This window comes from Miniopterus natalensis, chromosome 1, assembly GCF_054644295.1.
Source record: "Miniopterus natalensis isolate mMinNat1 chromosome 1, mMinNat1.hap1, whole genome shotgun sequence".
Classification (NCBI taxonomy): Eukaryota; Metazoa; Chordata; class Mammalia; order Chiroptera; family Miniopteridae; genus Miniopterus; species Miniopterus natalensis.
Genome location: NC_142081.1, coordinates 27946089 through 27971206, shown reverse-complemented (window position 1 = coordinate 27971206; position 25118 = coordinate 27946089). Strand labels below are relative to the sequence as shown.

At 37.2% G+C, this 25118-nt stretch overlaps 1 protein-coding gene across 5 annotated transcripts; it reads left to right on the top strand.

Annotated features, from left to right (window-relative positions):
- The first annotated feature begins 321 nt into the window (after nucleotides 1–321).
- On the top strand, nucleotides 322–24861 carry ZBTB1 (zinc finger and BTB domain containing 1). 5 transcript variants are annotated; one of them, XM_016223841.2, is made up of 4 exons: nucleotides 322–510; nucleotides 11769–11836; nucleotides 12894–12964; nucleotides 13922–17428. In XM_016223841.2, exon 4 carries the CDS (start codon nucleotides 13940–13942, stop codon nucleotides 16079–16081), a length of 2142 nt encoding a protein of 713 aa, XP_016079327.1. In that variant the 5' UTR covers nucleotides 322–510; nucleotides 11769–11836; nucleotides 12894–12964; nucleotides 13922–13939; the 3' UTR covers nucleotides 16082–17428. The 5 variants fall into 5 exon arrangements, with proteins under 5 accessions (XP_016079327.1, XP_016079328.1, XP_016079325.1 ...); XM_016223842.2 differs by lacking the exon at nucleotides 11769–11836; XM_016223840.2 differs by lacking the exon at nucleotides 322–510 and having other exon boundaries at nucleotides 10353–11836.
- The last annotated feature ends 257 nt before the right edge of the window (nucleotides 24862–25118 follow it).

The window sequence follows — 25118 nt, the reverse complement described above, 5'->3', positions numbered from 1 at the left end:
GAGTTGGGTGGAGCCCAGCCCCATCCAGCTGTGCAGACGGGAGGAGGTCACCAGCCTACCCTAGGGAGAGGGGCAAGAGGGGTGGTCAAGCCGCCGCCGCGCCGGCCCCCGCGGTGCGGGTTGCGCCAGTCTCCTCAGAGCCCGACGCAGAAACTTGTTGCAACAAACAGGCGACCGCGGGTGCCCCTAGCAGCCAGCGGCGGAGTGGGTGGGCGGGCGAGAGGGAGGGGAAGGCTGGCGGACGCCGCAGCGAACTGGTGGGCAGACCCGGAGTCGCCGCGTAAGCGGGGCCGGCTCAGTGCGGTGCGGCAGGCGCGGCTGTGCGGCAGCGGAAGTCCTTTGTTGCAGCACAGTCCCTGGCAGAGCCAGAACCTCGCCGCGCAGCCCAGCCCGAGCGCCGCGCTTCGCCGCCACTGCAGCTCGCGGCCCCTTCGCCTCGCCCGCCTTTCGCGTGGCTTATTTGCCTTAAACTCTCTAAAATCTCCGCAACCCCGGTTCCCGCTGCGGCCGGTGAGTATTTGCCAGTTATGGGACTATTTGCGCAACTTTGGCCCGCGCCTCAGAGCGGCGGGCCGCTGGGCCTGGCGAAGTGCGAGGGCGGACGGGCGCCGACCCGTGCGGGGAGCCTGAGCGTGGCGGACGCGTTGTGAGGACCCGGCGACGGGCGGCTGCCTGGCCGCCTGCTCGATCCCGCCGTCCGCCGGCGCTGCGGGTCCGGGACGTGCGGCCTCCTTGGGTCGGAGTAGAAGCCCCAGCGGAGACTAGTTCCCACATCAGTTACCTTCTTTTCCCTTTCTTTCTCTGTCTTTATTTATTTTTTTTGAGGGGGGGGGAAGGGAAGAGAAGGGAGGTGTAGACGGAAGGCGGGAGGACCCGGTTGATTGACGTGCCCGGAGCCCGCTTCTCTCAACTTACAGCTGCGGCTCCTCGACGGGTGGGAGGGGAAGTGTCCCGGAGCCGAGGCCGCAGACTTGGGCGCGCTCCGAGGGAGGAGGCGTAAGAGCCGTGCAAATTCTTGCCACGCTCTTTCCCACCCCCCTCTTGCCGGCACACAAGCTTTTTGTTCAGTAGAAAGTGTTAGGTCTCGGGTTTGGGAATTTTCAGTGGAAAAGATCCTCTCTTTCCTGGGAAAAAGTGCTTTCGCTTCCAGTGGTGGGCGCTTACTAGAAGTTCTGTTAGCGTTCGGTAAATGTGTTGGATGTGGATTGGGAGTCGTTACCACTAAAATATGTAGGCTTGGATCTGAGCTCAGCCGCCCTCCCACTCTCCCATTCTAACTAACCAACGCTTCTACATGTGATCTCAAAGGCTGACATGACATTTTCCAGATTAGGAGCGTCAGGGAGATGTTGGTGAAGGTCCTTGATGTTTTCTGGAGACAGTAGGACATTGGTATGTGTGTAATAATATTCCTAAGTCAGTGTGGTGGGTACGCGCAGGTTCTCCCCAGGCCTAAGTGTATTTCCATACAGTATGTATCTTGGCAGGAAAACTATTACAGGAACAATTTTCCCTTTGACACTCGAACCCAAGGACTGGTCCCAGGCTTTTAGAGGAGACTTAGAATCAGTTTCTTGAGCTGAAGTTCAAGCCATTCTGGAGCAGATTTGGTGAAGGGTGAAGTTCTTAAGATAATTTCAAAGCAATCTCTGCCTTCTCCTTTGAAATTAGATTCTATGAAACTTTGTCAATGCAAATGGATATGAAAGGGAGAATTGGGATACAAAAAGATGAAGCTTGACTGAGGAATGGCCATCAGAATCTCAAAACTTTCCTTTAAATCACTTGCTGGATATCTGATAAAGTCTCAATAACTGAATGGCTTGGGGAGCTAGATGGGGGGCTTCATCATCTTACGGAAAATTAAAGCATAGAAGTGAAATGCTTTTCCAAAGATTAATAAAGACAGTCTGCAGTAGAGTCTTCAAATAATATGTTCGTTTTAAAAGCAGATTTTTCCATTATGACCAAGTTTTCATCTTATAGAATAGCTCAGGTTGAGTGGTCTCTCCTGAAGCCTTTTATTCTTCCCACTCCTCTCTAGTGGCCTAATTTGGGGTGGGGGCTAGTGCATCATTGTCAGAGAAAAGAGAAACCATGTTTAACCAGGACCTTAACAGGGCATGAACACAGTCTCAGCCACTTGCTCTTGACCTTGTGTTTTGATTTTGCTTTAACACTATATTTTTGTACTTAGCACCATTTCCCATTCTAATGTGCAGGAGAAAAGAAGTACCTGCTTTCATGCCTCTCCTCCAGCAAGGAAAAGTGCTAAGCCTTTGCTATTAACCACCTGGCCCAAATGGGGAGGAGGAAACCATTTGGGATAAAATGCAGAAAATGTTCCATAGATTTTTATTTTTGAGCAACAATCTGTTGTCTTCCCCCAGAACTGAGGTATATTTGAAAAACATTTGCTTGAGAGGTCACTTCTGTCTCTTAAGGATGGTTTCTCCTGATATTTTCTTCTGGTGCTAATATCTCTTACCATGAAATATTGAAATTACTTTGTTATTCTAATTTTTTTTTTTTAAATCCTAACTTGACTTGCTTTTATTGATTTTTTAGAAAGAGAGGAAGGGGGAGAGAGAGAGAAACATCAATCTGTTGCCTCCCAAATGTGTCCCAACTGGGATCGAACCCACAACCTGGGTATGTGCCCTGACTGGGGATCAAATCCACGACCTTTCAATGTATACAGGATGACACTCCAACCAACTGAGCCACACCGGCCAGCGATATTCTAATATTCTTATGTGAACCAAATTAAAAGTGATTCATGTCCCTTTTTTTCTCAGAATGGAAATACTTTATTATAAAATCCATGTTCTTTGTGAAAATTCAACCTACGCTGAAGTACATAAAATATAAAAATGAAAGTCATTCAGACTCCCACTCCCCAGAGAGAATCAATGTTAATAGTCAATTCCTTGTTTAAAATGAGGGAAGGCAAGATTTGATCATAACTATGCTGCTGTATATGCCTCACTCTGCCTAGGGATGGCCTGTCAGATCATTCATGGGCTCAGTTCTCTGTTCATTACTCAGGTTGGTGAGAATTGGCAAAGTAGAGGAAAAGGAAATGTTTTGTGTTGGACTGATTTGAAATTCTGTGTTTAAGTAACAGACATGAGAGTTTAAATATAACAGGGCTACTATTTTAGGTCTGTCCTCCTGAAGCATTTACTGTACCTTGGTAGGCTAGTGCTAGTTCTCACACTTTTTTAATGTTAATGTTGATGTCCAGCCGCTCATGGGTTGATTTATACAAGCCAAACTTACTAAAACAAAACAAAACCATCACATTGTAGGGAATTTCATAATTAATAGTTGGGAAGGAGTGGTTATATTTGCCATGAAGACCACTGCCGAGATATCCTATGCTGATGTGGGATGAGGGGTCCTCTATTCAGAGGTAGCATGCCAAACATCAAGGAAAGGAAATTAGAGGAAAGAAGGGAATTAATGACTGGTTTTTAGATGTGGCATGGGAGGAGATGGTACATATTTAAGATAGATTTCTAACTATATTTATATTGTGGCTTTTGTAGTAACTACAAGAGATCTTAGTGAAAGTACAGAATCATTTTTTACTTAGCCTGGTATATTTAAGAAGAATGAGCTGTGATGTAGTTGATGTTCTGAAAACAAAATAGTGCTTACATGTTAAATGACAACATTGGTTATTTGAGGATGTTGGGGACATGCTTGTTTTTTACACTACTCTGCTTTGAGCTTAAAACAATTATCAAAACAAAATTGGAAAATTAAAGAATTAAATCACCAACCAGATTTTCTGTCCGTTGTCTGAGAAAACTGAAGAGCTCCATCCCCACTTTAAATCTTTAGTATTAGGGGAGGGCTTGCCCTGATGAGCAGTGGGAGTCAGCAGATGGAACAGGAGGTGGGGAAGGGGCAGGGCATTCTACTTGCCATATGGGGCAGGATGAGAATGAGGTGATTCTGGGAAGCTTAGAATGTTGGTTCCAAAGGGACACTTGAGTTAATTGTCATTGCCAGAGTATTGTCTGGTTTATAAAAACTGAAACTTAGGGCTCTGAATCGAAAAAGAGTTTGAGTCGCATCTTATTATAATATGAGCATTTGATAACCACTGAACCTGTTTCCTTATTTACAAAATGAGGTTAATAAAAATGTCTACCTCGGGGTTGTGAGAATCAGTTGTATAATGCATGGGGAATTGTAAGTTTTTGGCCACTGCAAAAAGGTAGGGCAAAGGTATTTACAGTTGTTAGTATGGAAAAATAATACAATAATAAGTAATATAAGAATAAACTGTGCTTCACAAACTCACAACTGTAAACCTACATTTGACCCCCCCCTTTTTTTTTTTTTTTTAATTCTCACCAGAGGATATTTTTTTCCATTGCTTTTCAGAGACAGTAGAAGGGAGAGAGAGAAAGTTGATGTGAGAGGGACACATCGGTGGGTTGCCTCTGGCTCTCGCCCCAACCCTGACAGGGGCCAGGGATCGAGCCTGCAACCGAGGTAAGTGCCCTTGGCCGGAATGGAACCTGGGTCCCTTCAGTCCACAGGCTGATGGTCTAACCACTGAGCCAAACCTGCTAGACTGGAAACAATACAATTTAAAAATATGTGTGGATATGCTGAAAGAAAGAAACAGGGTAGGCTTTCCCATCGTCAGTGCTACCTCACCAGTTATTCATACAGCCCTTTCTGAACTCATGTTATGTTGCAGAGAAACGAAGAACCCAAAGTCCTTGCCTTCAAAGTACTCATAATCACAGGGGACACCAACACAGAAAATTTTGGTAGCTGATTCTTCTTTAGCACTTAATCTGTGACAGACACTGCCTTATAATAAGTCTAAACTCTAGGAAGGATTACCATTACCATTCTCAAACAAGAACTGAGGCACAAGTTGGTTAAACAACCTGCTCAGGGTCACACCTAACAGGTGGCAGAGCCAGAATTTGAACCCAAACAGTCTAGTTAGTCTGTGCTTTAACATCCACTTTATGTTGCTGCTCTGATGATTAAAGTATAGTGTAATAAGTGCAAAATGAGGAGATAATACATACTAATATCAAAACCTAAAATAGTGGGAGAAGGAGGTGTTACAAGAGGCTTTCCGAAGGAGGTGATAAACTGATTATTAAATGCTATATGGGAGATTCAGCAGAAGAACCAATCAGCAGGACTAAAAATGGGTGTAAAAAAATAAAGAAATGGCGGGTGCTGGGAGACAAACAGTTTTATGCTGCTTGAACATGAAGTTTGAAGCAGGAAGTAGCCAAACAAGACTTGATGGGTAGATGGGGGGCCTGTGTATGCCTTGTTAAGGAGTTTGTACTTTTAGCCTGAGGATATTTGAAGGGAACTATTGAGGTGTTTAAACAGAAAAATAGTATGGTCTCATTTTCTTCATGAGTCGTCTGAGGGTGAGGGGCTAGTTAAGGAGCCTGTTGTAGTAACTTGGAGTGATGATAGCGGCCTTTGGAGTGCAGGGAAGGTAATGATGGAATAGAGGGACAGATTAGAGAAATATTTAGTAAGAAAAATTGGCAAGACATAATTATGAGAGAGGAGACTTCCCAGGTGACTTCCAAGTAGCTTGGGTGATTAGTGCAGGGTGGTGCCAGCTAAGATAGAGAACACAGGTTGAGGAGCATTTTTATGTGGGTCTCAGACAAAGTTACAGAGTGAGTACTTGAAATAGAAGTTCCACAAAATGAACTCTAAGAATATGAATGCCACATGCAAAAAGGGACTTTCTGGTCAAGCTGCTTTTTGCTGAGAAGCTTACTGTTCACACAATGCCCTCTGGTGGTTAGAAGATGTCATGTTGCCTCTTTAGGAATGAACTGATCAAAATATAGAGAGACTACTTAGATTAAATACTTTTCCTCCTCCACTCCTGAGGGAGAGGAATATTCCAGAAGCCATTATGTTCCCTTTGCTTTCTGTGTGGATTAATTAATTTCCTAGATCCATAATGCAGCTGAAAATAGCTGAAACAAAATACAGGAATGAAACCCTTATCTTACTTATAGAGCACTTCCCTAGGTCCTCTCAGAAATTTACATAGATTCAGTTTCATCAAGTTTTTGTCTTAATTTTATAACCCATAATAGATTGAAATGGTGGGCAACAAGAGTTCAGCACACCTTTTAGAAGTGACAGCTGTTGGCTTGACAAACAAGGAGATAGAAACACTGACCAGCAAACCACAATCTCCAAAGCATAGCAGTCTCAGGCCATTTTGTAGGTGCAAACAACCCTTGGGAAATTTGAATAGCTCTCTATTTCAGTAAAACACAATTGATGTAGGGGAGAAAGCCAAGTGTGCTATACTTGAGGCTATAGTTAGAAAAGTAGGAAGAGCCCTAGACCAGGATTAAGGAGACCAAGGTCCTATTCTGCCAACCACTAAAACTAGATGTAACTTTGAACATACCACTTAACCTCTTAGGACCTCAGTTTGTTTTCTCATCTATAGAGCAGCAGGTTGAACTTTTGATCTCTTCGTAAAATTCTATGAACTGTGTTTACAATGATGACATTAATATTTAAGAAAAATTGTATTATACTTTGAAAAGACAACAAAATTTCATCATCTCTAGTTTATACAAGTCCTCTGAGGAGTATGATTATCCATATTATATAGATGAAAAAGTAGGCTTAGAAAAGATGTTTAGTGGTAGAGCTGGTATTCAAATCTATTGGTGTCTGCTTCCTGGGCTCTTAGTTAATACTTTCATTTAACAAGCATGCATTAAATGCCAGCCATGTGGGAAGAGTGTGCTAGGCACGGGGAACAAACACAGAGGCCATCAAGCCTCGTTCCTGACCTTGAGAGTTCAGTTAGGCCCTGCTGTATAGCAGCTCTGTTAGTGCTAATGATATAAATGTTACGACAGCACTGTTTTGACCAGTTAGGGGTTTTAAAGGGTTTTGTGTGAGCTCTGGCTGGTGTTGCTCAGTTAAACATTGGTGGCCAGTTCGTACTGGTCAGGGCATGTGCCCGGGTTTTGGGCTCAATCCCCAGTAGGGAGCATGCAGGAGGCAGCCAATCAATATTTCTTTTTCTCTCTTTCTCCCCCTCCCCTTTCCCCCCTTCCTCTCTCTCTCAAATCAATAAAAACATATTAGCCTGGCTGGGCGTGGCTCAGCAGTTGAGCATTGACCTAGGATCTAGGAGATCCCAGTTTGGTTCCCAGACAGAGCACATGCCCAGGTTGTGGGTTTGATCCCCAGTGGGGGGGTGCAGGAGGAAGCTGGTCAATGACTCTCATCGTTGATGTTTCTTTCTATCCCACTCCCTTCCTGTCTCTGAAATCAATAAAAATATATTTTTAAAAAGGAAAAAGGAAAAATAAATAAATAAAAACATATTAAAAATTAAAAAAAAGATTTTAGGGTATAAGCATAGAACTCAGCCACCATTTATAGCATTGTCTCTATGGAAATAAGTGTCAAGTTCCAAATAACTAGCTTAAAAATAAAGTTTTAGAACATAACTCAGTTATAACTTCAGAACTTCCTGTAGTATGTACCCATTGTGCAGTCTAATAACCAGCCAGAATACCTGCTCTAAAAAGTGAGTAAAATTTTCTAAACTTGATCATGTCTGTCATTTCAGTGCCTTGAGGTGAAACCTTTTATCTTTAGGAGCCTGTACAACTGGTTCTTCCTGGAAATTTCTAGGGAAAACCTAAACATTTAAAATATATATATATATCTTTATTGACTTCAGAGAGAGGAAGGGAAAGGGAAAGAGAGAGAGACAGAAACATCAATGATGAGAGTCTTTGATTGGCTGCCTCCTGCACGCCCCCTACTGGGGACTGAGCCAGAAACCCAGGCATGTGCCCTCACCAGGATTCAAACTGTGATCTCCTGGATCATATAGGTCAGTGCTCAACCTCTGAGCCATGCTGGCCAGGCAAAAACCTAAAATTTTTAATTAAGTTTAAATTTAGAAACTGGACAATATATCCTGGAAAATGGTATTCTATGAAATAATTTTGCTGAGGTGACCTTTTTTTAAAAAAAATAAATTTTTAATTGATTTTAGAGAGAGAGGAAGGGAGAGAGAAACATCAGTGTGAGAGAGATTGATCAGTTGCCTATTATATGCACCTCAACTGGGGACAGAACCCACAACCTGGGCATGTGCCTTGATTGGGAATTGAACTGGTGACCTTTTGGTGCACAGGACAATTCTCAACCAAGTGAGCCACACTATCCAGGGCTGACCTTATATTTATAGGTGGTAAAATTGTTAAGGCCGTGATCTCAGGCTGAAGAGTCCTGTTGCTTGTGTTCTATTCTCACCAAGTCCTCTGTAGCGTTAGGAAAGTTATATAATGTGTGCCTCTGTTTTATCTGAAAAAATGGTTCTTAAAACATTACCTACTTTGTAGGGTTTGTTAGGATTAAATGATAAAATTATATACATACTTAACATGCATACATACATGTATGTAAAACGTATGATATGCACATAGACATTTGCTTAGACTAGAGCCTTACCCACTGATAGTAAGTCCAGTAAAACAAATTATGCTTTCCCCTCCCATTACATTTCCAAGCTTTTGTTTATGCTGCTGTGTAGTTTAGTACTTAATTATTCTCGGGTTGTTTCTTGGTTTAAAATTTAATCCCTTATATGTAATTAGCTCTATCGTAAACCATCCTTCTTTACTCTCTACCTCAATACTCTAGGCAGTATTAGGAATATTGTAGGTGTTCAATATGTTCTGATACTCTGATTTATAAACATGAGAGAATCCTTTCATTTCAGGCTTCTTAAAAAGCTATCTGGACCTAGCCGGTTTGCTCAGTGGTTAGAGTGTTGGCCTGCAGACTGAAGGGTCCCAGGCTTGATCCCCAGCCCTGGTTGGGGCGTGTGCGAGAGGCAACCAATTGATGTGTCTCTCTCACATGGATGTGTCTCTCTCTCCCATCCACTGCCTCTGAAAAGCAGTGGAAAAAATGTCCTCAGTGAGGATTAGAAAAAAAGCTCGTCTGTAGCTCTCAAGCCCTTGTATTCATTAAGTACATACGTTCAGTGAGATAAGACATGGAAATAGGTACCAGGGAATGAATATATGTTTAAAGGTCCTTTGAGATCCAGCGATAATTGTTAGTAGTCCAGAGACCTCATGCTGATCGAGGCTCTGCTGTAGACTCACTGAGGCTATGCAAATCGTCCTCGGGCCTCCTTGGTAATGCAAGTCTGACACAAATTAGAGGGTGATTATTTGCCTTACTGACAGGGTCAACTCCAGAACTCCTTTTAAGTTACTTCTTCATCTACTTTATATGCTTATTTATAGACCCTTAAATTATCATTTGACTAAGACTAGGGCAAAAGAACATCCAGCAAAGCTTTTTCCAATGTAAGAGATTTAGCAATGAAGGAAAAGTATTTCTGAAACCTTACTATGTCAGTGAGAAATGTACTGAAATAGTTTACACAGTATAATGTAGGGAACACGTCTACTGGATAAGACGAGATGCAAATATATGGGTAAAATTATATTACAGGTAGAGTTCAAATGGGTAGTCACAGGTGCAAGAGCACCTGGCCTATAAGCCCTGTGTTAAGGACTCATGCGCTGTCCTTGTATTCAGGGCACACTGTATAGTACTAAGGAATATGTAGTAACTACTGTACAGTTGTTAGTACCCGTCTGGGTGGTTAGGAATCCTAGTACCTACCTTACCAATTAACTATACCCTAAATACATTATTTTACAACCATAGATCTTGCCCTTCTATGAAATAAGAATTTTGGACTAGATTAGATCTCTCTAAGCTGTAAAAGTCTATGAATATCTAAATTGCTTAATGTGCTTGGTGGCCGTTTTTTAATTTAAGATGAGCTGGTAAACTTTTTTAAACTAAATTTCTAAAAATCCAGTGTAAAATTTTCATAGCACCTAACTTCTTATTCTTCCTAGAGAACTGCATGCACACTGGATGTGCTAGCCTAAGGCGAACCCTTTGGCTTTAGATCTCATTTGAAGTTTCTGCTCTCAGCCCCAAGCCCTTGGCTTCTAGCTGTAATAAATTTGTTCTACCAGTGATGCAAGTAGTAGCACAAACAAAAGCAACCACCAGTTTCAGTTATAAAAACAAGAACAACTGGCCTTGGCTGGGTAGCTCAGTTGGTTAGAGCATCGTCCTGATAGGCCAAAGTTAGGGGTTTGATCTCAGGTCAGGGCACATTCAAGAAACAACCAAGAAATGCATAAATATGTGGAACAACAAGTCGATCTCTCTCTCTCCCTCTCCCTCCCTTCCCCCCTCCCTCCTCCCCTCCCCCTCCCCGCTCCCTCCCCTCTCCTCCTCCTCCCCCTCGCCCCTCCTCTGTCTCTAAAATCAATTTTAAAAAAAGAACAACTGAAATATAGCAATTCTTTTATTTAAAACTGTTTACAAGCTTTACTATATAACAAAGTTCACTAAGTTTTTTTGGTGGCATTAAAGATACCAAAAACTTGAAAAGAGAGCAAACTTCTGTTGGAATTTGAGTGAAATTTATTAATAAAAGTAAATGAATATAAAAATTTTAATGCAAAAATTATCCTTGAGATAAGCTAAAAGTCTCACAGGTATTTAGATCCCTCACCCTGGGCACCGCCCCCCACCCCTGTCTTTTGATGTTATTAAGCCTCCTTAAAGCTTTTCTGAATGAGATGTAACAAGAACACAGTTGCTGGTACTAATGTATTAATGACTGCTCTTAAGTCGGTCTTCCTAAAATTGTTTTTACTCAGAAATTGGACATTTGCATAATGACACCGATGAAACTACAATTTTAGGTCAGCCTCAAAGCTGTAGTATTAGCGTTAATTTTAGACACAGTACTTGCTCAGCTTCCAGCTCTCTGAGGGGAAGATTGAAATAGAGAGACATGAGGCAAGAAGGCAGTAGGATTCATACCCAGGCCTGTCTGACCCAGAGCCTTGTTCTCCTCCACAGCATGGTACCTTTCACAGAGTAGATACTTGACTGAGTACATGTTGAATGAAGTCACTAACCTAGAAAAAGTCAAAATTCTTCTGCACCTTATATCCTTGAGATTACAGAATACCTGTACTATTACCAACTCTCAGTACAATATTCAGTGAATATTTGTTGAGTTAATAAGTATACATTAAAGTGCTATCGATGCTCTTACTTGTTTTAGTGTTTTGTTTGTGTTAACACCGAATGTATGCATTTTCACTAATTTAATTGATTGCAACTATAGTTACAGATGTGCTGTCATCTTGGTCTTCTATCTAGTTGCATTAATTTTGGTTACCATAAAACTGCTTTTCATTTCAATTAGAAGGGTCCTGGGAACCTTTAACCTCTTCATGTCATTATTTCAAATACAGGATATTTAAAACCTGGAAATTTTTACAGATTAACTGTTGCCTTTCATACTGCTGGACTCCTATTTGGAAGGAAACTAAACTTATCTAGTCAAATTTAACTCCTGATACTTACGTAAGCATCACAACCACACAGCTGCCACTGTTACTTCCATTAATTATTACATGCCAAGCGCTGTACATTGTACACTTTGCTTCTATGAATCCTCATGTTTGATGCATTATTTGAATTATTATTTATCCCCACTTTGAGACTGAGGAAACTTGGGGTCAATGAGAATAAACAAGTTAAGGCAGCAAATTCTAGACTGGAGCTCAGATCTGTCTGAGCCATGCCTGTACTCTTTCCACTGTACCATACTGTCCTCAACAACATTTGTCTCTGCTTCCACACAGGGCATTCATTATCCCCCGAATGAGTTTCATTTTAAACAACTTATCACTAGAAGAAAAAAAAAATTGAGGTAATATCTATCCCTCTGCCTCTTTCTCTTTGATTTATTATTTATTAAAGGTCTCTCTGAATCCTACATAAAATAGGCTCGGGGGTGTCAAACTTTTCTCATTTTCTCCTACAGTTTTCATTCATAAGTACAGTTTTTAAAGACTTCATGACAGTGAATTGTAGGGTGTGGATTTATCCTGGTTTACTAACAATTCCCTTATTATCCAGCCTTTCAAATTATAAATAACACATTAATGAAAATCTTTGTGCATTAATTGCTTTTTTTAAACTTAGGTACATGGTGAACATGATTCTTCACAGTTTTGACACATATATCAGAATCACAAAAGGTTGAAACATTGTACCTACTTGAAATATTTGAACTACCTTATAGAAAAGGCACAGTGGTTGCAGTGTCAAGAAGGCAGTAGTTCTCATTACGAGCCACCTTCATTTCCCCAGTACATGTCAACAGCACTATTTCTTGTGCAGCCCTAGCTGTGCAACTCTCTCCGTAGGCAGGGAAAGGGAGGCTAGATGAGTTTTTAGGCAGTAGGCAAAAGGAAAGGAGTATGTTATCCATGTGTGATCTATGACAAACAGATAAAGAACAAGTGAAGTAAGTCAATTTAGATACTGTCTTAATTACTACTACAAGGATTGAAGAATTTGCGGACTTTGAAGAGTGAACATTTTATTTCTCTGAACAGCTTGTTAAGTTTTTATGTTCAAATTGTGTAGGAACTTATTTTTTCAGTAGAAAACAGATTCTGAAATTTTATGTATACAGATTAAAAATTGAGGCTAAAATTGGATCTTATTTTAGCTTTGTAACATAATAGGTAGGACTTCCGGTGCTTTTAATATTTTCCTCTCCTTTTTTATCAAAGTCAGCTCCCTACATTAAAAATACTTAAAATGTGTACCATATGTTACTAAGTGAAAAAAACTAGTTGCAGAAAGTAATGTAGTATGATCCCATTTAGGTTTAAAAAACAAATATGCAACAAAAGCAAAACTATGTGCCTAGCACATAGTAGGTACTCAATATCTGTTGATTCTGTATGTATCCATAGAAACTGATCTGAAGATATACAGTCCAGAGTGTTTGGAGAGGTTACCTCTAGGAAGAGGTATGCAATCTAAGGTGTGTTTTTATTCTATATACTTTTATGTTTGAATTTTTTTGCAATGAGCATGCATTACTTTTGTACACTTTTTTTTTAAATCAAAGAAAAATTTACAATCTATGGATAGACACCTCTTCCCAAATAGGTCCACTGCTGTTTATACCCTAAAGTGCATGTCAAGCAATAAAATATAGGTATTCTGACTCTACAGAATTATTGCTTCTCCTGTAATCAAGAAAAAAGCACTGATCAAACCTATTTGCTCGGTGCCATTTCCATGTAATTTAATAAGCTTTTTGAAATAGAATTTTTCTAAGGAAATTTTCAATACAAAAATTGAATAATACCTATCTCCCAGCTTCTGTAGCTATCAACACATGACCAATCTCATATCATCTATAGCCCCATACCCAACCAACTATATTATTTTCAAGCGTATAATTTCACCCGTAAATATATCAGTATGCATATCTAATAGATAAGGACTTTTTTAAACATAACTGAAATGTTCTTATCACATTAAAAAATGAGCAATAATTCCTTTATATCCATCATCTAAGAAGTTTTTAATATTTTGCAATTTAGTTACTAATTTAAGTTGCTATTTTATTTACTTTCATTGTTTATATCCTTTAAGTACTTTTAAACTTGTGTCTTTTTTCCTTTCAAATTTATTATACATTTTCCCTTGTAGAGTTGTAATGAAACCAAAATGATGATTTTTGCTTGACTTTGCTTGTATTTCTTAAAATGAGAAGCTTGAATAAATGGCGGGGTATTTTCACCTCAAATTTAAAATATAATTCAGGTATATATTATTGAATTTTGCTACATTAGAATGGAAGACTTGATTCATAGCCTTGACTGTAATAGCAAAGTCGACTACACAAGTCACAAATCATGATCAGAATTACTCTTTTGTTCAGTTGCTTTTCTGATATCTTGTCTGACTGTAATATTTTTGTTTTACATAGGTCTCTAATTAATAGAAGATGGCAAAGCCCAGCCACAGCAGCTACGTCCTTCAGCAGCTAAACAACCAAAGGGAATGGGGTTTTCTCTGTGACTGTTGTATTGCAATTGATGACATTTACTTTCAAGCACACAAAGCTGTTCTAGCTGCTTGTAGCTCCTATTTTAGAATGTTTTTCATGAACCATCAGCATAGTACTGCACAACTGAATCTCAGCAACATGAAAATTAGTGCTGAGTGTTTTGATCTCATTTTGCAATTTATGTATTTAGGAAAAATTATGACTGCTCCCTCCAGTTTTGAGCAGTTTAAAGTGGCAATGAATTACCTACAGCTGTACAATGTTCCCGACTGCTTAGAAGACATACAGGATGCAGATTGTTCTAGTTCAAAATGTTCATCTTCTGCTTCTAGCAAACAGAACAGCAAAATGATATTTGGGGTAAGAATGTATGAAGATACTGTGGCCAGAAATGGCAGTGAAGCCAATAGGTGGTGTGCAGAGCCAAGTTCAACAGTAAATACACCACATACCAGAGAGCCTGATGAAGAGTCTTTACAATTAGGTAATTTTCCTGAACCACTATTTGATGTGTGTAAAAAAAGTTCTGTGTCCAAATTATCTACTCCAAAAGAACGTGTGTCACGACGCTTTGGACGAAGTTTTACCTGTGATAGTTGTGGATTTGGCTTTAGCTGTGAAAAATTATTAGATGAGCATGTGCTAACCTGTACTAACAGACATTCATACCAAAACACGAGATCCTATCACAGAATAGTAGATGTTAGAGATGGAAAAGACAGCAATATCAAAGCTGAATTTGGTGAAAAGGATTCTTCTAAGACCTTTTCTGCACAGACAGACAAATACAGAGGAGACACAAGCCAGGCTGCTGATGATTCGACTTCAACCACTGGAAGCAGAAAGAATAGCACGGTGGAGTCTGAACTAGCTAGTGAAGAAAAAAGCAGAGCTGCTGAGAGGAAAAGAATCATCATCAAGATGGAGCCAGAAGATATTCCTACAGATGAACTGAAAGACTTTAACATTATTAAAGTTACTGATAAAGATTGTAATGAGTCCACTGACAACGATGAATTAGAAGATGAACCTGAAGAACCATTTTATAGATACTATGTTGAAGAAGATGTCAGTATTAAAAAAAGTGGTAGGAAAACTCTAAAACCTCGGATGTCGATAAATGCTGAGGAGAGAGGTGGTTTAGAAAATACGAGGCCCCCTAACAATAGCAGTCCAGTACAAGAGGATACTGAAAATGCATCTTGTGAGCTCTGCGGACTCACAATAACTGAGGAGGACCTGTCATCTCATTACTTAGCCAAACACATTGAAAATATCTGTGCATGTGGTAAATGTGGGCAAATACTTGTGAAGGGTAGACAGCTTCAGGAACATGCTCAAAGATGTGGAGAACCCCAAGATCTGACAATGAATGGGTTAGGAAATACTGAGGAGAAAATGGACATGGAAGAGAATCCTGATGAGCAGTCTGAAATAAGAGATATGTTTGTTGAAATGTTGGATGATTTTAGGGACAATCATTTCCAGATAAATAGTATCCAAAAAAAGCAGTTATTTAAACATTCTGCCTGTCCTTTTCGGTGCCCTAATTGTGGCCAGCGTTTTGAAACCGAAAATCTAGTGGTTGAACATATGTCTAGCTGCCTAGACCAAGATATGTTTAAGAGTGCCATCATGGAAGAAAATGAAAGAGATCACAGACGAAAGCATTTTTGTAATCTGTGTGGAAAAGGATTTTATCAGCGGTGTCACCTAAGAGAACACTATACTGTTCACACGAAGGAAAAACAGTTTGTGTGTCAGACATGTGGAAAGCAGTTTTTAAGAGAACGTCAGTTGCGACTGCACAATGATATGCACAAAGGCATGGCCAGGTATGTCTGTTCCATTTGTGATCAAGGAAACTTCAGAAAACATGACCATGTGCGGCATATGATTTCTCATTTATCTGCTGGTGAGACTATATGCCAGGTCTGCTTTCAGATATTCCCAAATAATGAACAGTTGGAACAGCACATGGATGTTCATCTGTATACATGTGGAATATGTGGAGCAAAATTTAATTTGAGGAAAGATATGAGATCACATTATAATGCCAAGCATTTGAAAAGAACATAAGTCATTTTCTATTCTAATGTTTAGTTGATAGCAGACAAAACACCAAAGCAAAGGATATGAGCTATTTAGAAATTGATTTTCTAAGCTGAATTGTTAGAAAAAAATTTCAAGGCCCTTTTACCTTAAATATTTTTGTTTAGGATCTTAAGTATCTACATTTTAGGTGTTATTAAATGTTTATCATTTTTGTTTTTTCTTAATAGAATTCTTTGTTTTTAGTTTGTTTTAGCTATGATTAAAATTACTTTTAAATGTAGACTACAAGTGGTTGTTACCCCTTTAATGACTATTAAACTTTAGTTTTTTTATCAATAAGGTAATGACTTCACTATTTCTATGTGTTTTTTTTTTTTTTTTAAGGTTATCCTGTGAAATTTTAAACCCAACATCATTGGCCATTCCTGTTTAAAATTTAAAAAGCTTTTTTAAAGTAATTAGTTATTTGAAGTTATCCCATTCACTGTTAGCTTTTTTTTTTTTTTCCCTTTTTGGTAAGTTGGACAGTGATTTAGCCACTGTTTATTCCCCCTTCTTATCAATGAAATTCATATTCTCATTAGGCAGGTTAGGTGCACTGAATCTAACCTTGAAGGTTGACATGGGCTCAAACTTGGCCTAAAAAAATTGATGGACCTAAGGAAATTCCTATAAATGATTATTTTCCTATAATTGATAAAATATTATCATTTAATAATCACATTTAAAACTTATATTAAGTGTAAAACCCAATGACTTTACCCCATTTGAGAAATTCATGGGGACAAGTCATTTTGTTTTGTGATATTAAATTTAACTATGATAGTTAATTAAAAAGATATCTTGTATTCATTTAAAATAATTTAAAATATTCTGATTTCTAAAGTGTGTTAGTTTATCAATTATTTTTGTTTATATAAATAGATTTTAATAGTTCTCTAGGAATATGACATCTAAAGGAAAATGATTTTTCACCTTTAAAATTACATACTTTTGGAACTTAATTTGAGAAAGCTGCCATGTATATTGATAAAGCTAATAAAATAAAGAAATAAATTACAAATCTGATTGTTCTATAAAAGTAGAATGTGCAAAAAAAATGTCTTGTGTTTTATACTATTTAAGACTTGGAGAAAATGTGATTTGGCAAATTGCTTTTATCACCATGCTTTATTTTTTTTTTTTCTTTAAAGGACTACAAAATTTGAGGACTATAAAATAATCACAGAGCATATGAATGGAAATAGTTTATCATTTTTTAGTTAAAGTAGTATTACTGTTAGTTGTTGCTGACATAGGGTCTACATGAATTACATGTGAATTAAAACACTGGCTAACTGACCCGCCAATAAACACAACTATTGAATAGAATGCCTTTTAATGTGAATTATTTGCATTGTAATACCATTCTCATAATGAAAGGGATTTTAAATAACTCTTATATTTAAAAGTATAATTTTGTGATTATGACTAGCATTGCTCTTTTTTTACATCAGATTTTTAAGATATGCAGGTCATATTTTTGTATACAACTTGCATAAAAGAACAAGTTGCCAAGAGAATTTAGAGATCTATTGACTAGCACAGATTTAGTTGACAGAAGTATTAGAGCACAGTGTGAGCTTAGAGGTTTCTGGGGAGACGTTGATGTGTTAAAATAGGAATAGTACAGGAGCCATGCAATATTAATGGGAAGTAGAGATGGGAAAAATACACAAAAAGACAAATGATAAATCAAGGATTTTTTTTTAGAGCCACATAGTAGAAAAGTGGTTCATCTTAGTCTTGGATACAGTAGTTTAGCAAGTACTGTAATTAAATCTAAAATGCAACTTAAAAATGAGATATGCTATATACATTGCTGATAGGAACCTGATAAAGTTCTGTAACAAACCCAGAGACAATCAGAGAATAGTGTAGAGAAATAAGATAAACTCAAACCAAATTTCTAAACTATGTAATAACATAATTTTCTTTGGGACCACTGTTTTACGTGACCTTCATCAAAATTATTGCAATGGCTTTCCCACCATTAAAGAACAGGGTTCTTTCTTTCTAAGTACTACCACTAGTACCAATCCATTTCTTAATGGGTTGTCTATTCCATTAGGAAAAGGGATAACTTAGTGTTTTGACATGTACTAATAGCCAACAATTAACAAGCAAATATAGGGTGCCCCCCCAAAAATGTATATACACACTTTGAATAATTATAAAGGCAGTGTTTATGAAAATACATTTCATTTTCAAAATTGAGCTATCAGCTGTTAAAGTGTGTATACATTTTGGGGGAACACCTTGTATATAAACATTTAACATAATCTCTAATTTTACATGACTGAGATGTTTATAATTTCACAAAGCCACACTTCAACGATGTTGTTTTCTCCCAGTCTCATGTTACAGAGGACACAAACCTTTTGTTCTAGAACTAGCTACAGGGGAGCACAGGCTTCTTTAAATATAATGTATAGTTTTCCTTGTTAAGGCAAAGAGTTCATTTAAAGGCTACTTGCCTTTTAAAACTAGGAGGAATGAAAAATATCCAACAACTCTGTCCAGCTCAGTTTCCTCTCATTTTTCCCCTCTCCTGGGGTGGATTTACAATTCTGTAGCTTACCATTGCTTCTTGTCCTCCAGTGCTGTGAAGACAGTGAATCAAGGTTATGGAAGCTGTATGCTCCTCCTGCCTTTATAATTTGAGTGATCAGGCTCCAAATCTAAAAATAAAAGGAATATATGGATAGAGATATGTGCAATCTTGTTTCTCTTTCTGTCTCATAAACACAGTCTTGCTTAAAAGGACTTTTCTCTAGCAAGAAATTCTGGAGAAATGGAGTTGGTGCCCAAAAAGCTTGCCATCAATTACAGTACAACTCAGATGTTTATAATTCTTTAGTATACAGGACTAAGAATCTCAGAGATTAATGAAGCACAGCCAAGTGATAGTAGACAAGGGCTCTTAATCTCTCATATATTCAGAGAAATGCCTTATCACGTAAGTAGTTGAATGTGTGAGGTTTGAGTATAGACAAAAATTAGAAGAATTCCAGGGGCTAGTTGTAAAAATAAAAGAATTAAGGAGTTTGCTAGTGCACTCAGCACCAATTAAAAGAAATAATAGACTGACCTGAAAAATCATATCTAAGCAATGTAGTTAAGAACAAAAATATGAACAAGAAAAGTTGAATAGAAAGAAACATTTGAAATTTTCTAAGTAAGATGAGTAAAGATTGAAGTAATTTGGTAGGTTAAAATAATTTGATTATGCCCTGGCCAATGTGGCTCTGTTGGTTGGGTGTCATCCTGTGCACCAAAAGGTTGCTGGCTCATTCCCTGGTAGGGGGCGTGCAGGAAGCAGCTGATCAGTGTTTTGCTCTCACATCATTGTTTCTCTTCCTCTCCCTTCCTCTCTTAAAAGTCAATAAAAAAATCTTTAAAAAATTATTTGAATAGATTAAAATAATTCAATTAGAGCTATAGAATGCCTAATGAAACAATTATTATGAATGTGCCAAGGATATGCCTAAATACTTGAGATAATATACAAACTTTTATATTCTAAAAAAGTTGCAAGAGGGTGGTGGTGGTTGGCAACTTTCTCCCTGGTGAAAACAATATTTGTATCTCTAAATCACTTTAGAAACTTCCATATTAATAGATCTCTGGAAAATCCTCCCCCAACTAGTGTAATGGTTAAACAAGAACTTGTCATTATTGTTAAAAGCTAAATCAGTACCAATCAAAAGAAAAATAACCTGAATGTGTATGTGCACACATAGTTGAGAATTAAGAAGTTTGGTGTATTTTTTTCCTAATTTCAAATGGGTTTTTAATGAGTTAAAAAAAAAATTGGCCATTAATCTACTTTGATCAGTACCTCATCTTTCCTCACCACCCCCACCTCCTGTGTAACAAATGCTTCTCAGTGATAAATGCTACTGCTCTGCAAGCACCCTAGCATTACTAGGATTCCAGGGTACTGGAAAGCTCTGTGGGAACATCCTTGTGGAATGTCTCCCTTCTCCTTAATACCTGAGGTGCAGTAAACTGGGAGTGACAGGATGCATGCCAGGGAACTGAAGCAAGTAGTTATATTTGGTGTTAAATTGAAGGGACAGGCCAGATTTGGAAACCCATGATCCATCCATCCTAGGGCTCTCTCTAGTAATCCTCGCATCCATTCAGAGCACTCTTTCTACTCTGCTGAATGCTTTTACATGTGTAATTTTAATCAATCCTCACAGCCTTATGAGGTAAGTATCATTCTAATTTTCCAGATGGGGACTGAGGTTCAGAGAGACTATTTTTTTCCTGAGACCACACAGAAACTAAATACTAGATACTAGAGCTGGAATTTGAACCTAGACCTATCTGATTTCTACATTCCTGTATTTCACCACCACCAAGCTATATACTCCACCTACCAAGAAGTACAAAGAAGGGCTTTTTCAGCCTAGGAACACATGCAATGAAGCTCCTATAAGACTCTGTGCTCCTTGTTCATCACCTGTCACCTGCGATGCCTGAGAATGTAGCTGGTAATAGTGGGTACCTAATGAACATGTTGAGTAATGTGAAAATATATCAGCCAAGAACAAAACTTTTTATTTGAATAGGTCATTCAGAATGATGTTTTGGAAATAAAGCCTAAATACTGCTATGTTTTCATTTTCCTTTATTTAAATTTAAAACATTTAGTGGTATTGTCAGCCATTTTAGGGGCCCATGGTAGGTGCTCAATTAAAAATTATTTTGAATTCAACTTACATATTTCTACATTTGTGAACTTTTTGCCCTCCCTTTTCCATACTCCTGACCTTTATATTTTAATCTCTCCCATCAATCTTCATTTCCTTTTACTGGTTATGAGACTGATAAATAAAATCATTTGAAAATATTCCTAAGAGAAATCAGGACCCCAGAATAACTAGTTTCCTCTTTTTGCCTTAACAGAAGTTGTGGATAAATTTTTCATTTCTTTGGCTAAAAAACAAAACAAAATCCCTAATTACCATATTGTGATTGGTTTGATTAAAGTTTATGGAGCATGTCCTGGCTGGTGTGGCTCAGTTGGGCATCAGTTAGGTTGCCAGTACAATTCCTTGTCAGGGCACATGCCCGGGTTGTGGGCTCGATCCCCAGTAGAGGGCGTGCAGGAGGCAGCTGATCAATGTCGAGCTGTCACATCGATGTTTCTCCCTCTTTAAAAACCAATAAAAATATTTTTAAAATAATAAAGTTTATAGAGCAATCAAAATTTGCCTAAAAACAAAAGTTTTTTCTAGCCATTTGTAATTCAATTTACAAAAACATTTTTTTAAATTAAGTCTTTCTAGTGTAAACTTAAAAAAGTCTTACTAGTAAAAGAAAGATAATTTCAGGAAACAACAGCTATATATCCACCCTAATCTAGCAGCAAACTTTAAACAAATGAAACAGTTATTCAGTGGTTCAAGTGAGTTTCCTCCCAACTGAATCTGATTTTAACTTTATGCAAATCTACTACTAAAATGATCTATCTGCCAAATTTTATTTTGTAAATTATAATAGAAGAATGGGTAATGTCAATATAATCATTTAGGTGGCCCCTTTTCATGGCCTAACAACTCAAGGACATATTTACTTGGTAACATAGGAGGTTCTCATACTAAAATCAGATGAAATTTAGCTACTTGTGAAATTATATGTTGGCAAGAGGCAAAAATGCAAGAATTTAGAATGTGTTTGGTAAATATAAATGACAATAGCTTGTAAATTCTTGCTAATTTTAACCCAACTTAATAGCACCTACATATTTATATGCACATGCTTACTTGACTTTAGCATTAAGAAATTTAAATCCTCTTTAACTTGTTCCCTTATTCTATTCAGGGAGATTGAGATTCATTGAGATTCATTAGTGACAATTGTTCATCCTTGATCAAAATTCACCACAGGTCACTAGGGGGCAGGAAGCCATTATAATTTCTCATCTTACTCATTTGCTGACAGAAAAAGATGGCTGTGAAGATTATAACTCTGCTTGGCTCTAAACTGAATGTATCAATGTACTAACTGCCATTATAATAAATCACAGGAAGCTAGGATCAAATGATGACCAAAAAAGAAAAATTAAAGGACATGGTTTCATTTCAGAGTGAAGAATATTAATTTTATGTGAGAAAATTTCTATAATTCTATCCTACCTATTTGAGAAAGGAACAGAGTTAATTAGGTAGACTATGAAGCCCTCAGCTAACCTTTAAAAAGCTGCATGTTTTTATTCTACGTAATGCAATTGCTTAAACCAATCAGAACCAAGAGAGCTCCTTTTTAGATGAAAGAAATAATTCTAAGCATACAGATTATGAAAGTCATCTTTTCTTTCAAATGCTTATATGTTTCCTGATATGTGGGGGGAATATTTTAAGAAACAATCTCTTTTTTTAAAATTAGGCAAAGTGTTGCTGCAAAAAATATAATTCTACCCAGAATCGCTGGGGCAGGTTAGGGGAGCTGTGAATTTAGAAATTTGAAGGAAAACTCCGTGTGTGTGTGTGTGTGTGTGTGTGTGTGTGTGTGTGTGTGTACTTTATTTGCAGAGTGTAAACAATAGTATTTGAAGAAGAGAATGTTAACTTGATATTTCACTTTCATCTACCTGGCTGACCTCCTTTTTTCTGTTACATATTTATGTGCCCTACCCATTCTAGCTTAGATCATGCAAGGAAAAAAAAGTGCCCCGTTAGTTGAAGAATTATTTGAGTAATAAGAACACCTTATATTTGAACGGTATAATAAGTTACATTGCGGAAGAAATTAAATTCAACAATGCTTTTGTTTCTATTCTTTGTTTTATTAATAGTATGCTGGCCTGATGCCAAAAGCCATGAAATTCTGACCTAAGACATGTATCTTGCAGAGCAGTCAACTTGTAATATTATTTTTCTTGAGTTTTGTCTTTTTCTGTGTGGCAGTGTTGAAATAGGGCCTTCTAAACCTCTGGAGAAGTGAAATCTGAATTTGGAGAGGACATGGGGAAGAATCAATCTTCAACAGATAATCTTTAAGTCCAGACCCAGGAATATCAGATCTGAAGTGACACCATCTTTTCTGTCTTCCTGGCAAACCTCATCAGCCCCAAAAGTTCCAGTTGCAAGCATTCAAGAAAACTCAGTAAAGATCACTTTGAAATCACCTTGTGACAAAATTGAATCATGGTGACTCTCCTAGTATTTGTGGAAAATCTGCTAAAGAAAAGTAGAATATTCATAAGACATCAGTGGGTAAAGTTACACTAAAATGAAACTTTATATGCTAATTATCTTCAAGGTCCCTTCTAAAAGGCTTGCTAGGCTACTGTAATATATTATAAATAGAGATAATCACATAACTGTAAACACATAATTCTAAACAAAATCTGAATCAGTTTACATATTATGAAATGCTTTTAGTCAACTTAAAAAGCTATACATAAAAATGTAGAGTATAAATAAAAATGTGAGTACAGAGAAAAAAGCAAGATCAATACTTTAACAAGAAAAGATAATCTAGTTATTATTCACTGTAATGAATCATTTGCCTTTCTTTTTTACTGTATAGCTTACAAACTTGACTATTAATATTAATATCAATGAAGCTCCCTTTTAAGTCTGTTAACTCAAAGAGAAAACAGAAGTGGTATTATTTCTTCAATAGTGGTAGATTTTCACAAATCACAAACAACCAAAAAGAGTGTATCTTGAGATACATTATTTTCTTTCCAACTTAGCCATATAACCTAATAGGACATAATGAGTTTCTGTTAAACATTTTTTCTCGGTATTAATGTTTCTCAGTTTTCAAATTTCAAGATAAAATTCAACTAAGTATTGAATAAAAACAATGGTTACCATATTTTTAAGGACCTTTCATGGGGAAATGAAATGTTTGGTGAAATTTTAACCTCACTACAAATACTTTGTTACATATATATATATATTCATACACACATTTCTAGCCATATTATTTCCTTATTGTGAGTATACTTATAGTTTTGGTTAACTGTACCCAATTCATAATTATTATTGTTATTATTTTATTGTGCAATATTAAGAAGTCATATATTTTCAGAAATGTTTATTATGTTTTTATGCCTATTCTAATATTTTAATAAAGAGTTGCACAAGAGATCTAACTTAGAGTAAACATGATAGTATATGCAGAAGTTAAGTAATTTAAATTCTAGCTATAAAATAGGATAACTTGAATATTCATTCTAATAATTAACAAAAATCAGAGAAAGTTAATTACAGTGTGATAGTAGGTACAGGGGTGAGAAGGGAGAAGAGAAATCCCCACTAAAATTTTCAGATAAAACAAATAAGTTTAGAAAAGTGTTAGTTTCTGAAAAAACAAAACTAGAGTTAATGTCTTGGGAGCATGAGGAAGCCTATCGAATAACAGACTTCTAACAAATAGGAAATGGAAAAGATAAATATTGTCAATAATTAAAGGTGCCAGATCAATATAGTATAGACTCAATAATTTTTCATTGGTGGAATTAGATTCACAAAAGAAATATGGCTTAAACTTTGACTACTAAAATACAAATATAATGAATACGTGATAAATGCATTCTATAATGTGATTATTTTCTGTATATTAGTATAAAATGGAGTTTATTGGGTTACACAGAGAACTTTGTTACATTTTTAATCCACTGCTTTTACTAATAAAATTTCCTCCTCTATGTTCAGAAGTTAAACTGTCTGTATATTACTTTTATTTGTACTGTACTTTTCACCTTCTTTAAAAAATATATTTGTCTGAAAAGTTATAAATTCTTTCCATGCTCTAATACCAAAATAAAGTATCTGATACAGCTAATTATGGTGGTCCTGAGAAGCTTCAGAAGTACATGAAGAGAATTAACTAAAATTATTATTGCCAAATTCTGTTTTCTTTTAATATACAATGACTGGAAAAGTACTATTTCATGGCAAACACAGACAGCAACAAATTAATTAGGTTTCTTACTAATACAAAAAGAAACAATTATTTCTAAGAATCCACTGACATAGTATTTAGCCCTTTCAGA

Bases quoted from the DNA above. Each gene is read 5' to 3' on its own strand.
- ZBTB1 (XM_016223839.2), top strand. From the start codon at position 13,940: ATGGCAAAGCCCAGCCACAGCAGCTACGTCCTTCAGCAGCTAAACAAC.